The 15,589-nt window shown below is 43.5% G+C and overlaps 1 protein-coding gene and 1 long non-coding RNA gene across 5 annotated transcripts in view; one reads left to right on the forward strand and one right to left on the reverse strand.

Moving 5' to 3' along the window:
- LOC112071297 (uncharacterized) overlaps positions 1-15,589 on the forward strand; it is a 103,122-nt gene that overhangs the window by 64,117 nt on the left and 23,416 nt on the right. Inside the window, exon 1 of one of the 4 annotated variants that reach the window (XM_070439337.1) lies at positions 7,633-7,806. The exons of 2 other annotated variants lie outside the window; for them this stretch is intronic. In XM_070439337.1, the coding sequence (XP_070295438.1) occupies positions 7,766-7,806 (41 nt within the window). In that variant the 5' untranslated portion in view covers positions 7,633-7,765. Of the gene's footprint in view, positions 1-7,632; positions 7,807-9,163; positions 9,470-15,589 lie in introns of those variants that run through there. One more of the 4 variants, XR_011475812.1, reaches the window with a different exon arrangement.
- On the reverse strand, positions 11,409-13,738 carry LOC139024488 (uncharacterized). Its single transcript, XR_011475809.1, has 2 exons — positions 11,976-13,738; positions 11,409-11,469 (listed from the first exon to the last, which is right to left on the reverse strand). It is a non-coding gene; the product is annotated as an uncharacterized lncRNA (long non-coding RNA).

Below are 15,589 nucleotides of genomic sequence, written 5' to 3' on the forward strand. Positions count from 1 at the left end.
CCTCTCATCCCTACTCTCGTCCCTCCTCTCTCTTACCTCTCATTCCCTACCTCTCTCTGGAGGTGTTGTCCCTGTTTGAAGAGGTAGATATAGATTTCCTCTCCCCATCCTCTCCTTCAGCCAGTGGATGAGCTGCGGACTGTTGTGTTTGAGATGCTGAAAAAGAAGGAAGAGACACAAGGTAATGAGGAAACTAGAAAGGCAGCAACATCCCTAATAAGTGGCTCTGCTCTCATTCATCTCGATTCCTCACATCCTATCTCCTTGCCTCTTTTAGGATACTTGTTCCTGCCAAACCAGCACGTAGATCTAAGAAGACACACTGCTGTGTCCATGGCTTTCTGTTTCTGTTGGCCGTACCAGGGTCACGCATCTTGAAAATGTTCAAATCAGTTTGCTGCTGTATTTGCTGTTATAGAAAATATTAAGTAAAGATTCTTTTCGCTGTCAAGATTTGTGGAAGGAATCCAACCGAGGCTCCAATCCTAAAATAATGTATTATGGCTATTGCCATGCTCTTCCATGTGTTGAGTCAGTCCAGTATTCTTATCGTATGTTAATCATTTTGTCGTCATGGATTTGACTGCTTAGTAATAATGGGGGAAAGTGTCCAGGTGTACAGTGAATAGTGTGGTTCATATTACTGAACATCTGAAAGCCCCGAGACGTTTGATTTCACAAGAGAGCAGGTTTCTGACTCATGTTACCAGTTACCAGTGAATAATAAACTCACTCCCTACTTAAGCACATACCTCCACACAAACAGTAGATATCCTACGCACATACATACACACGAACAGTAGGTGAGTTGTATCCACTGTTTATCACACCAAGACGGTAGTTCCATTCCCCTGAGATTAGAGGAACCTTGTAAGGACTCCCTGGAACCTTGAAAGGACTCCCTGGATCCTTGAAAGGACTCCCTGGAACCTTGAAAGGACTCTCTGTCCTGTCGTAAGTTTCTCAGAGTTCTAGCCAGGTCAGATCATACACAGTTTAATTGTGCTCGGTCTCTTCTTAGTCACAATGAAGTTTACCATTCTAATTCATTATACATGTTACAGAATCGAATGATTACTAATAGTAACGTTTGACTAATTATTCATTATATCTGTTACATAATGTAATAATTACGTTTCAGGGTGGAATTGTTTAGTCATTACCTTTAAGCATATAAATTCTCTTATCACCAGGCCTGAAAAATCGAACTCTTTCCACAGCCTATAGGCAGACATGCCAGAACATCACCATTCGAAACAGAAGATTGCAGGCAAAACCTTTGCCGTAGGTTTAGTGACGGTACAGCGCATTCGGAAAGTATTCAGAACCATTCACTTTTTCCACATTTTGTTACGTTAGAGTCTTATTCTAAAATGGATTCAATCTTTTTTCCCCCTTATCAATCTACACACAATACCCCTATAATGACAAAGCGAAAACAGTTTAATTTTTTTTTTTGCTAATTTAAAAAAGAAGGTTTTACATAAGTATTCAGACCTTTTACTCAGTACTTTGTTGAAGAACCTTTGGCAGTGATTACAGCCTCGAGTCTTCTTGGGTATGACGCTACAAGCTTGGCACACCTGTATTTGGGGAGTTTCTCCCATTCTTTTCAGCAGAAGCTGAAGCTCTGTCAGGTTGAATGGGGAGAGTCACTGCACAGCTATTTTCAGGTCTCTCCAGTGATGATCGATTGGGTTCAAGTCCGAGCTCTGGCTGGGCAACTCAAGGACATTCAGAGACTTGTCCCYAAGCCACTCCTGCGTTGTCTTGMCTGTGTGCTTAGGGTCGTTGTCCTGTTGAAGGTGAACCTTTGCCGCAGCCTGAGGTCCTGAGCGCTCTTGAGCAGGTTTTCATCAAGGATCTCTCTGTCCTGTTTCCGTTCATCTTTCCCTCGATCCTGACTAGTCTCCCAGTCCCTGCCGCTGAAAAACATCCCCACAGCATGATGCTGCCACCACCATGCTTCACCATAGAGATGGTGCCAGGTTTCCTCCAGACGTGTCGCTTGGCATCAGGGATGTCACTAGACATTCAGAACATCCGGGGCTCAGCCCTGAAGACCTGGGGCTGACTCCGGGGGGGGGGGGGTTTTATCCCTGCACGATTGAAACAAATCGCCACGCACTCTTGGCCTCGGACGCTAGCAATGAACATTTAGCAGAAATATAATGCTGTGGTGCATATCTCACTGCGATGCAGTGCCTTAGACGAAATGCTGCGCCACTCTGAAGGCCTCCATTACTTTTTTTAACTGGTACCTTCAGACGAGCCTTGTGGGCATCCTAGAGCAAAACAAGAGAGTCTCACCTTTCAACGGTGGGGTCATATTAGTGTGTAGCCCAAACTGTTCGGATACAACAGACAGAAGTTGGCAGATCGGGTGTACCGACTTCAGATGAGTCCCCTGACGCTTGAACACCCTCGTGTTCGGGATAGTCTCATCTTTCCATAGAGGGGTCATTCGGACGCTACAGGGGTCATTCGGACGCTACAGGGGTCATTCGGACGCTACAGGGGTCATTCGGACGCTACAGGGGTCATTCGGACGCTACAGGGGTCATTCGACGGATGCGACGGATTGAGACGCAGCACATACAAAAAGACGGAGTTAAAATAACTGTACTCTTATTAATAACGGTATACTTGATGGCAAGCTCCGTAGGGGCTTATAAAGCCCTTCTTACATCAGCCGATGTCACAAAGTGCTGTTCAGCAACGCAGCCTAAAACCCCAAACAGCAAGCAATGCAGATGTAGAAGCATGGTGGCTAGGAAAAACTCCCTAGAAACGCCAGAACCTAGGAAGAGACCTAGAGAGGAACCAGGCGCTGAGGGGTGGGTGGCCAGTCATCTTCTGGCTCTGCCGGGTGGAGATTATAACAGAACATGGCCAAGATGTTCAAACGTTCATAGATGACCAGCAGGGTCAGATAACAATAATTACAGTGGTTGTAGAGGGTGCAACAGGTCAGCACCTGAGGAGTAAATGTCAGTTGGCTTTTCATAGCCGATCATTCAGAGTTAGAGACAGCAGGTGCGGTAGAGAGAGTCCAAAACAGCAGGTCCAGGACAAGGTAGCACGTCCAGTGAACAGGTCAGGGTTCCATAGCCGCAGGCAGAACAGTTGAAACTGGAGCAGCAGCATGACCAGGTGGACTGGGGACAGCAAGGAGTCATCAGACCAGGTAGTCCTGAGGCATGGCCCTATGGCTCCGGTCCTCCGAGAGAGAGAAAGAGAAAGAGAGAGAAAAAGAGAGAGAGAGAGAATTAGAGGGAGCATACTTAAATTCACACAGGACACCGGATAAGACATGAGAAATACTCCAGATATAACAGACTGACCCTAGCCCCCCGACACATAAACTATTGCAACATAAATACTGGAGGCTGGGACAGGAGGGGTCGGGAGACACTGTGGCCCTGTCCGATGATACCCCCGGACAAGGCCAAACAGGCAGGAAATAACCCCACKCACTTTGCCGAGGCACAGCCCCCCACACAGGGATATCTTCAACCACCAACCTACTACCCTGAGACAAGGCTGAGTACAGCCCACGAAGACCTCCCCCACGGCACSAACCCGAGGGGGGCGCCAAMCCGGACAGGAAGATCACGTCAGTGACTCAACCCACTCAAGTGACACACCCCTCCTAGGGACGGCATGGAAGAGCACCAGTAAGAGGTGGAGAGGGGAGAAAGGGGAACCAAGGGCGGTTCGTCGCTCCAGTGCCTTCACACCCCTGGGCCAGACTACACTCAATCATAGGACCTACTGAAGAGATGAGTCTTCAATAAAGACTTAAAGTTCGAGACCGAGTGTGCGTCTCTCACATGGATAGGTAGACCATTCCATAAAAATGGAGCTCTATAGGAGAAAGCCCTGCCTCCAGCTGTTTGCTTAGAAATTCTAAGGACAGTAAGGAGGCCTCCGTCTTGTTCACAGTCCTCACTGTTCCATAAGATGTCTTTTTATCAGGGTTTTTTTTCAGATTTTTCTGCTTGCGTGGGCTACTTGATGTGGAATAGAGTTCCATGTAGCCATGGCCCTATGTAGTACTGTGCGCCTCCCATAGTCTGATCTGGATTTGGGTACTGTGAAAAGACCCCTGGTGGCATGTCTTGTCGGGTATGCATGGGTGTCTGAGCTGTGTGCTAGTAGTTTAAACAGACAGCTCGGTGCATTCAACATGTCAATACTTCTTATAAAAACAAGTAGTGATGAAGTCAATCTCTCCTCTACTTTGAGCAATTAGAGATTGACATGCATATAATTAATGTTAGAGCTACATGTACATTTAAGGGCCAGCTGTGCTGGTCTATTCGGGCCAGTTGTAAAGTCCCTCTTTATGGTACCTGACCACACGACTAAACAGTAGTCCAGGTGAGACAAAACCAGGGCATGTAGGACGTGCCTTGTTGATAGTGTGGTTAAGATGGCAGAGCAGCGCTTTATTATGGACACACCTCTCCCCATCTTAGCTACTGCTGCATCAATATGTTTTGACCATGACAGTTTACAATCCAACATTACTCCAAGCAGTTTAGTCTCCTAAATTTGCTCAATTTCCATATTATTCATTACAACAAGGGCACAACTGTGGGTGTCTGGGGGAGAGAGTTGCAAAGAAAAAGCCATATCTCAGACTGGCCAATAAAAAGAAAAGATTAAGATGGGCAAAAGAACACAGACACTGGACAGAGAAACGCTGCCTAGAAGGCCAGCATCCCAGAGTCGCCTCTTCACTGTTCACGTTGAGACTAGTGTTTTGCAGGTACTATTTACTAAAGCTGCCAGTTGAGGACTTTTGATGGCATCTGTTTGTCAAACTAGACACTCTAATGTACTTGTCCTCTTGCTCAGTTGTGCACCGGGGCCTTCCACTCCTCTTTCTATTCTGGTTAGGGCCAGTTTGCGCTGTTCTGCACAGCGTTGTACGAGATCTTCAGTTTCTTGGCAATTTTTCACATGGAATAGCCTTCATTTCTCAGAACAAGAATAGACTGACGAGTTTCAGAAGAAAGTTTCTTGTTTCTGGCCACTTGTATTAGCTAACACAACGTYCCATTGGAACACAAGAGTGATGGTTGCTGATAATAGGCCTCCATACGCCTATGTAGATATTCCATAAAAAATCTGCAGTTTCCAGCTATAATAGTCATTTACAACATTAACAATATCTACACTATATTTCTGATCAATCTGATGTTATTTTCATGGACAAAAAAATTGCTTTTCTTTCAAAAAAGGATATTTCTAAATGACCCCAAACTTTTGAACGGTAGTGTATATACTGTATTTTATACCATCTATTGCATCTTGCCTATGCCGCTCTGTCATTGCTCACCCATATATTTAAATGTATTCTTATTCCATTCCTTTACTTAGATTTGTGTGTACTAGGTAGTTGTTGGGGAATTGTTAGATTACATGGTAGATATTGACGCGCTGTCGGAACCAGAAGCACAAGCATTTCGCTACACTCGCAATAACATCTGCTAACCATGTCTATGTGACCAATAACATCTGCTAACCATGTCTATGTGACCAATAACATCTGCTAACCATGTCTATGTGACCAATAACATCTGCTAACCACGTGTATGTGATTTGATTTGATTTATTTGTAAAACAATATTTGGAAGTTGATCAAATATTTTGATAGGCTGTCATTGTAAATAATAATGTGTTCTTAACAAAGCCTTCACCTACAGAGAGATGAACCTGGAGAAGAGTCCCCTAAGCAAGCTGGTCCTGGGGCTCTGTTCACAAACACAAACACACCCCACAGAGCCCCAGGACAGCAACACAATTAGACCCAACCAAATCATGAGAAAACAACAAGATAATTACTTGACACATTGGAAAGAATTAACAAAAAAAACAGAGCAAACTAGAATGTTATTTGGCCCTAAACAGAGTGTACACCGTGGTAGAATACCACTGTGGCTGACTCAAACTTAAGGGTTCTTTTGGAACTTCTGTGAGTGTAATATTTACAGTTCATATTCATTGTTTATTATCTTTGAGTTTAGACTGTACTTATTATTCAGCTTTAGATTGTTACGAGCACACATTAATCACAAATTTAGCCGGGGTTTGTGTGGGAGTGCTGACGCTTTCCACCTGTTCTTATACCTTCATATTGGGGGACACAGTGGGTGTACCTCCTCCTCTTATACCTTCATATTGGGGGACACAGTGGGTGTACCTCCTCCTCTTTATACCTTCATATTGGGGGACACAGTGGGTGTACCGCCTGCTCTAACCTTCATATTGGGGACACAGTGGGTGTACCTCCTCCTCTTATACCTTCATATTGGGGGACACAGTGGGTGTACCCCTCTCTATACCTTCATATTGGGGACACAGTGGGTGTACCTCCTCCTCTTATACCTTCATATTGGGGGACACAGTGGGTGTACCTCCTCCTCTTATACCTTCATATTGGGGGACACAGTGGGTGTACAGACATTTGCAGCGACCGAGAAAGCGCAACAGCATTGCACCTCCAGCCTTCTACAACTCAGGATCCACAAGAAGAGTCAACAGAGTGTCACGCCCTGACCGTAGATTGCTTTGTATGTTTCTATTTTTAATTTGGTTAGGGTGTGATGTGGGTGGGTATTCTATGTCTGGGTATTCTATGTTGTAGGTCTAGGTTTTCTGTTTCTGTGTGTTTGGCCTGGTGTGGTTCCCGATCAGAGGCAGCTGTCTATCGTTGTCTCTGATTGGGAGCCATATTTAGGTAGCCTTTTTTTTCCCACTTTTGTTTGTGGGTGGTTGTTTCCTGTTTAGTGTTTTGTTTCACGTTTCAGGACTGTTCGTTTGTCGTTTTTTTGTTGTTTGTCAAGTGTTTTCGTATTTTATTTAAAAAATATGACCCTCTCCACGCTGCACCTTGGTCCTCCTCTCCTTCTCCAGACGACAATCGTTACACAGAGAAAGTACAGAATGTTAATAACACTTTCTCTCTTGTGTGATAAAAATACCAAAGTGCTTCAGGACATGTTTTCCTAGCAAGTGTATTTTATTTGTTTTGAATTATTTGTTTTTATTCTGCTGAAAGTGATATGAGCAGCATAGGCCTAATAATTTCTCATTTTGATACATCTATAGAGGTAGTTTGTATAAAAAACGTTATTCAATGGACTGGATGCATTGCTATTTGTAAATAAAGAAAGGTGTTACTAAATCAAGTATGTTTATGAAAATTATAAAATGTAAAAGGTACAATCTGCAATATTTCATTCTGTTTATGGTTTTTTCAATTAATGATATAGCTAGACTCCCCTACTAAAATAATTGTCAAGATTTACAATGTAACAGTTCGAGTAAAATAGATGAAAGTTCATTGGAGTTGCCTCTGCGTTAATTTTCAGTCTGGGCCTGATATTCTAAGAGTTGATTTGGGTTGGGCTGCCCCGGGTTTATGGTTTGCAAAACATTGTAATCTATATTTGAGACCAACGCTTTGCCATGGCTGTGTGAGTACTGCTGTCTGTTCAGAAAGAAAGGACATAATTCAGAATAGCCTACTTACTACACCATGACAATGCCTGCAATTTAGAAACAGAGGATCAATAGTTGCCTAGCTGTGGATTGTGTGTAGCCCAATACCAAGGCATAGCCTAGTCATAAACGCGTGGCAACCCTGTCACAGCATGCAGACAAAATGGCTCCTGCTGAAAAGAGAAGACTCTAATCTGTCTGCTGTAGGTGAACAAAATCTTTGATAAGAGCGAGATATAGGCTTTTGGCTYGAATGCATCGGCCTTCACCAGAGAGTGACCCCCGCATCAGTGGGTGAGTCAGTAAAACTGGATTTCATTTTCAGGACTATAATTTCCTTCCTCATATTGTAGCCTACAGTATGTCTCCACATATCTAGGCCAATGCTATTGATAGATTCATGGTCGTTTTTACTATCTCAGATTCTCAGTTTGTTATTGTAGCCTGTCATTTCGATCATTTGTGCYGTATTAAAAAATATTCTGCCAAAGTCTGCAGTCATGTAAAATGATGTAGAATTGCATGAAATGCGTTTATAAAAGTCCACATTTTTCCTGGACCCCAGGCTACTAAAATGTTCCTGGACCCTAGGCTACTAAAATGTTCCTGGACCCCAGGCTACTAGAAATTTCCTGGACCCCAGGCTACTAAATGTTCCTGGACCCCAGGCTACTAAAATGTTCCTGGACCCCAGGCTCAACTAAAAATGTTCCTGGACCCCAGGCTACTAAATGTTTCCTGGACCCCACGCTACTAAAATGTTCCTGGACCCCAGGCTACTAAATGGTTCCTGGGCCCAGGGCTACTAAAATGGTTCCTGGACCCCAGGCTACTAAAATGTCCTGGGACCCCAGGCTACTAATGTCCTGGACCCAGTGGCTACTAAAATGTTCCTGGACACCAGGCTACTAAAAATGTTCCTGGACCCCAGGCTACTAAAATGTTCCTGGACCCCAAGCTACTAAAATGTTCCCATGTGTGTAACTTCTGTAAGTGTCTCTACTCTACTGCTCGATGCCACTACGCAAATCCGATGATATGCAGCAATGCTTTATTATAAAGGGGATTTGTTCCCCCCTCATGCGTTCTGGTACCCCAGAGCTCCCCAGGTCACCCCCCTCTCCGACTCATTTTTTGTTCTAAAACTCCGGATTTACAAATTAAGCGTTGCCTGACAAGTATGAGAGGTTTATGTTAATTTCTCATCATTTCTCAACCTTTGTCGACTCTGCCTATCAAGCAGCAGCAGGAGGGCGCATTTGCCGGTGTTGCCCCGAAAATCTCCCCGTGCCAGAATTCTCCCCACCTCTTCTAATTTTCTTAATTTTGTGGCTAGAGTCAAATACTTTCTATAGAACAAACTTCACGTCAGGATAGGCAACCGAAATTAATAATTGATATATGTGTGTTATTAAACAGAGGGAGTAAAATATTGGCAAGCAATACACATTTCAGAACAACTATGGCTGAATTATTATCCTTACACTTTCAAAAAAACTAGTCGAATAAGCCATTGGAGAGATGACGAATATTGGCAATGAGATTTATATATAGACTAATACAAAATCAGTAGCGGATTTATGTACGGGCGACTTGCACAGCTTCCCAGGGCGGTATGTTGGCGTCCGCCCCCATGTGCGGGCGATGCGGGCGCTGAAGCGGGGGTTCGCCCAGGGCGCCATACAAGTTAGAACCGCCACATACACTTGAAACAAATAGCGAAACCGAAAATTGTAGACCAAAATGCTTTATGCTACTAAGATCAGTGAAATATAGGCTAAACTGAGTGAATGGCAGAAATCTCAACTAGCAAGCAAGTCGCAGCAATGAAGAACGCGAGGGGGGGGGTGAGAATTCTGGCAGGGGGGAGATTTTTGGCACTTCACTGGTACACAGTTTAGCTGATATGTTTACGTTGGAAGCTGCKGGTAGAAACTATATAGTTGGTTAAACGGTGGTAAGTAGAAATAATGTACTTTTTCTCCTACCAACGTAGGCCTACCTAGCGAAGTTAGCTAACATCTCAAGAGAAAGTTTTTGATTCCCTCTCTTCACGTCTCCAAAGAGACGTGACATAAAACTAGGTAAAAGTAGAAAAGCAAAAGTAAACAACTCAGGAGAAAAACTTTCTCAGAGAGAAGTTTTTATTCCCTCTCTTCACGTCTCCAAAGAGACGTGACATAAACTAGGTAAAAGTAAGAAAAGCAAAAGTAAACAACCAGGGAAACTTTTCCAGAGAGAAAGTTTTGATTCCCTCTCTTCACGTCTCCAAAGAGACGTGACATAAACTAGTAAAAGTAAGAAAAGCAAAAAGTAAACAACCAGGGAAACTTTCTCAGAGAGAAAGTTTTATTCCCTCTCTTCACGTCTCCAAAGAGACGTGAACATAAACTAGGTAAAAGTAAGAAAAGCAAAAGTAAACAACCAGGGAAAACTTTCTCAGAGAGAAAGTTTTTGATTCCCTCTCTTTCACGTCTCCAAAGAGACGTGACATAAACTAAGAATGGCGTTTAATTAGTCACAGTCCAATAGCCTGGCTCAGCATCCTCCAGGGCAAGCATAGGAAACATCTGTCCCTCTCTGCCTGGTTGGGATCAAAGCAGTAGTTATGATCCTAGTGGTCAGCGTTCGAATACATGGAATGGCAGCAGCATCCACAAAAGCACCAGTATCGCAGTGAAGACAGATATAAGATACCAGTATGGAGGAAACAAGCATCTTATATTTCCCAAACGCATCCATCCAAGAGTCCCACATAGAGGTGTCAACCCCGGAGTGGGGCTTCATCTTCTCATTAAGTGTATGAAGACCCTCTAAGGCAACAGTAAGACTACCATCAGTTGCTGTGTTATTGGGAATGAAAGTACAACATTGCTCCCCGAACATGGCACAAACACCTCCGCGTTCAGCCAACAACATATCCACCCGCATTCTATTTTGGAATGCCATCAGGGATGTAGCTGCCAATTGTCCATGGACCGCCTCGAAACCTTGTTGAGTCCAATTACCTAATTTTTTTAACCAAAAAACGAGAAAATGTTAAACCCTCAGGTCCATCCCTCTATACAACCTGTACCAGGTGGGCTCGCGCCACCCGGGAACTTCAAACCTTCACAACAGGGAGGACAAACATCACTTTTTATTCATTCGACAACCTCTACTACAGCAAACCAAGGGTCCTCCTCTGTCAGGCCCACTCTCCTGCGAAAGCTTGATTCCGATTCACCTCTCCAACTGGAGCATCAAGCAACGGCATCATACCAGAGGTCCTTGTCCCATCTGTAACAGACTTCTTCAAACAAGGTATGATACAGGTAGCACAGCACATGAGCATAAGAAAAACAACAACTAGAGTCAGAAATCCAGTAACCATCATTGTAGTGCCAGTATCCATCATTGTAGTGCACTTACCAAACCAACCACCCAGCCAGGGGAACAGTCCACTCTCCTCCACACCTGCAAGACCCTCCATCTCCACCGATAACCTTGCCAACCCACTCAGAGCTTTTTGAAATGCTCCCATCCGGACTAGTATTGTTAGGGACAAACGTGCAACACTGTTCTCCAATCATTTTTACATACACCTCCCTGGTTGGCCAGTATCATGTCTAGTGCTAGCCTATTCTGTCTAGCAGTTCGAGAGGTGGCATCCAATTGTTCAGCCATCCCCCTAAGTGCAGTGTGGGTGTAGTTGACAAATCATTGTTGATATATAAAGATAATTGATCCAGGCATTTTGTTTAGTATCACCAATAGCTGGGCCAATGGTGGGCATCAGATGCCACAGACCATCATTTCTGTTTAATGCCTGGAATTCTGTGGGGACCCCTATTGGGACCCCCAACAGGTTGGTGTGGATGTTATCTGTACCCTCGGACCAAGGAGCGTCACGGCTCTGCCATCTCCTGGGTTGGTTCCGAGCCTCTGTGTCATGTGCAGCTCTCAGAAGTTGGTCAGCTGTAACCTCAATAATAGGCAATGGTGTTATCAGACTGGCCAAAGCACTGTGCCCTGACAATCTCCTTTCAAAATGGGGTCAATCCCTGGCAGGGCCACACATCCACCATACATCAGCAACACCTCCAGTTAATAGTGGCATTGGTGATGCAGGTAGCAGTAGGGACCTCCCATAGTCTATACCCCTACCTTACCAGTGTTACAGCTGTAATATCCCCCATATGCCTTAACCCCCCATGGTGTCTTCTGGGGAGGGACTTCTGGGAACACAAGACTCAGAGTTTACACAGGGTTGAATTTGGCTTAAACTTTCCAATATGCACATCCAACCTTCCCCATTACTTAGGCCAAATGGGTGAGCAGCCAGAATAGGTCTGGCATGTCCACATACGACACAGTCCTTTCTATTTATTGTTTTGCAGGCCAACCAACATATTCTCCCTTTCCTCATAACCAGTTTCAGTCCCCAATTGTTCACTATCTGAGATGTCTTTTACATTTATTACCTGTCCCAGAATGGAGAGCTTAGGTGGTGGTGTGGGACTTGGTCTTGAAGTGGTGGAGGATGCGGCTGAATCCCTGGTCCGTTGGAACTGGTGGTGTTCTGCAGCACTGTGATGGTAACATCCCCATCGTATCCTAAACAGACAGCTCAGGACCACAAGCAGTCCTGTAAAACCTCATCCTCTCCCAGAGAAAACATCATCAGCTAGAGATCAAGCAACACTTTCACTTCTATGAACGTACACAGTGAGGAAAGGTCGGGGTCAGGGAATTCTTCATTAAGGAGTTGACCCCTGAGCTTTATAGCATCAGTTCTTCTCCTTAATTCTGTGATCATTCGGCAGTGTCAGGGTGTCTCACCCTCCAAGTGCGATATGCCCCAGGTCGAGTGAATCACCTTCTCCTTTAATTCATCTTGTAACGCATAAAATCCTGGACATACAGGTTTGGTTAACCACCAGTTTCTCATTTGTTTTATCTGATTATATATTTAACTTCATACCTATTTGTTAGCTATAATTATTATTATTATTATATTTTTTTATAAATTAGTTTATTATCCAATAGCCCCATCCTATCCTAGACCACAATGTACCCATCCCCCTCTTGATACCTGGCTCTAGCCAGGAACAACCTTACCTATTCTAAATAATGACTTAGGTAAGAATAGTAAAAATATTCTTATGTCTACATTATCATGTAGGAGCGGCCCCTTTCATGTCTCCATTCAGTAACTGTTATCTACCCATTCTGTTATCCATGTCCTGGCGCCCCTTCCGAAACTCCCCTCTCTGCTTCTCAAACCTTCAAGGTCTTCAGCAGTGTAGGGAGGGCCTGTCGTCTGCCCTTTCCCTTATCTGTCTGTAACAACTGTTTTGTTTCCAAATTTTAACTAAATGTCTCACTGTTTGGCTTCATCTAAACTCATGGTTTTTAGAAAACATGTCTATGGTGGCAATTTCTAGAGTCCTTACATATTAATTTACCTCAAAACCAGTATACCAAATGACCACAAATGCTTATCTACATGACCATCCCCCGAAGCTGATCAGACTTCAAGAGACAGCCATGATGCAGGTCAAAGGTTACAACACCCCTTACATTCGTGTTCCATACCATGTCTAGACCTATTAAAGAACCCCTTATCTTTAAAAATTAAACATTTCCTTGTCTAATTAAAACTCAGAAAATAAAACTCTGAATATTCCATATATGAGTGTGCCCCTTTAAGATACCTTGTCTCTGGGAACATGTAAATCCCCTTAACCAAACGTTTACTACAAACAAAACATAATTACATAGTTATACCTGTCACAAGAATTTAAAACATGGCCAAGAGGATTAAGTCCTCACCACATTAAAGCTCAGGCTTGGACTTAGTACCGAGCGGCGACCAGTTTAAAAAATAGTTATTAACCTGACCCGGATTTGCCCAATTCAGCACGAGCTCCCGAATGATCAAGCTCAGTTTAATTCCGATGCTACCGTGAAGGGTGTCCGAGGCGTGTACGAGGTTGCCAACAACTTACATCTTCCATTACACTAACTTTAGTCCCGGACACTGATACAAACTTGAACAGACACTTCAATCTTATGGATACTCCTAGTTCTAGCAACTAGCCCCCATTTCTAAGATGTGTCATTACTTCTCACTTATCTTACGGATACTCCTAGTTGCAACTAGCCCCGTTTCTATAGATATATCAGAATAAATGGCAGATATCCTTACACAAGTTCCTTCACATGTAAATACTTTATACCCTGCCATTGGACCTGTGATTTGTTGTACATCAAGACGGGCATATGACCTCCCTCTCTTGGTGTACCACACATCTATCTTAGCCTTCAAAGTCTGATTGGCCTCCCACGAGGTCTTGAGATTGGGGCCTGTACATTTATATTGTTCCTTTCCCCTGCCCTGTCCTGTATTTTTTGTTCTAGGTATCATTGAACTCTAGTTTGGCCATTAGCGGCTGCCATGGTAAATTTCAGGATCAGGTTTGACTATCTTAGTGCACTTAGCCCGTCACTGGCCGATGCCAGCAATGTATTCTCGGTGCTGACACCGACTTAACTCTGGTGCCCCACACTCGTACACAAAGAATTATTTACAGCAGTTATTACTGTTAAACAGATTTTGTTAATCGAGTTGTTATATATTTTCCCAGAAGGTATCAGAATCGCCCTTCGGGAACAATATATCAACGAACTCAAGCGCTGCTAAATAATTATCAATTCAATTTTAGGAATTATGGAATCCAACATCACAATAGAGGACAAATACAAGGCAGTTTTCAGCTCGGCGGCTGCACCACGGGCCAAAAGAAAACTCAGCTGTCCTCCCAAAAGTTATCAACTAGTGAGTCTCGTGAAAAGGCCAATCTTACACAACATTTCAAATTAACATTTCCACATTTAGTTTTATTACATAACAACACTAACACATTGATCGCAGGTTAAGTTCTTCACAGTGCATTAGTTAAGTGCCACGTCAACCATTCGCCCGACTATCTGAACTGTTATTTGTTGTTATTTTGTTGATTCCCCCTAGTAACTTCCAAGTGTTTTAACCAATCAAATGTTGTTAAGTCGGGGAACCTTTTCTAGACTTGGATTCTCACGGAATTCTCACTCAACCCGACTGTCTGAATCTTTTTATCAAGTCAGTTACAATTATCTTTCACCCGACTATGTGGATTTATCACACACACCCATTTACTTAGATTCTCACGGCTTCTACCCGACTATATGAATCTGAGTCTCACGGCTTCTACCCGACTATGTGACTCTCTATATCTCAGATATCTTTACATGTTTACTTTTACATTTACAATAGACATTTACATAAATTTGACAGTAACCCATACTCAACCTCAGTACTTCTGATCTTTAATTTGGATTTTCCTAATATACAATATGCAGATTTTTGATTTAACAGGTTTCTGCTTACCTTTGTTTTGTAGGCCTGATAGACAGTTTCCTGAGGTGAGCTAGATTCCCGGCTGCTCCTTCGACAGGTCACCCTTCCTTTCTGATCCGTCTCTCACTTGTCTCTTTTCTCATCAACTTTTTATGGACCGAATTCAGAGAAGAAAACCATCCTCTGCTACCATTTGTTGATAAAACATGTTTACTGGAGAACTGAGACGAAGTAGAGACCTGGACAGGGTGGATGAGGTTTAATTAAATGCAATTTATTCAGAGGTAAAGATATCTGAAAAGCGTGCACGGACCCTTTTCATCAAGCTCAAATGGAACTACCGAAAGAAGCCCAGATAACAGAGTGCATATACATTTTATTACAGTACAGAAAGTAGGTTGAGTCTGGAAGTTCTGGTCCTCTGGTTGGTTCTGATGAGTTGGGCGAGGTCTCCTTCAGCCAGTATCACTGTCCCATTGGCTCTGAGTAGAGTTCTTTGTCTTCAGAAATGTTCAGCAAAACAGGAGATTAGGGTGTGCGTAGATGTTCCTATTTTGACATTTCTGTGTGTCTCTGTAAAATGTTCAGACTGAAGAGGAGTTTTTGTGTGTGTCGTAGATGTTCCTGTCTTATCTGTTTTATGAAAGGTGTTACGTCAGCCCTCTGTCCTTGGTATGTGTGTGTCTCAGTTTTCGT

The sequence above is a fragment of the Salvelinus sp. IW2-2015 genome, unplaced genomic scaffold (assembly GCF_002910315.2).
Source record: "Salvelinus sp. IW2-2015 unplaced genomic scaffold, ASM291031v2 Un_scaffold1572, whole genome shotgun sequence".
NCBI lineage: Eukaryota > Metazoa > Chordata > Actinopteri > Salmoniformes > Salmonidae > Salvelinus > Salvelinus sp. IW2-2015.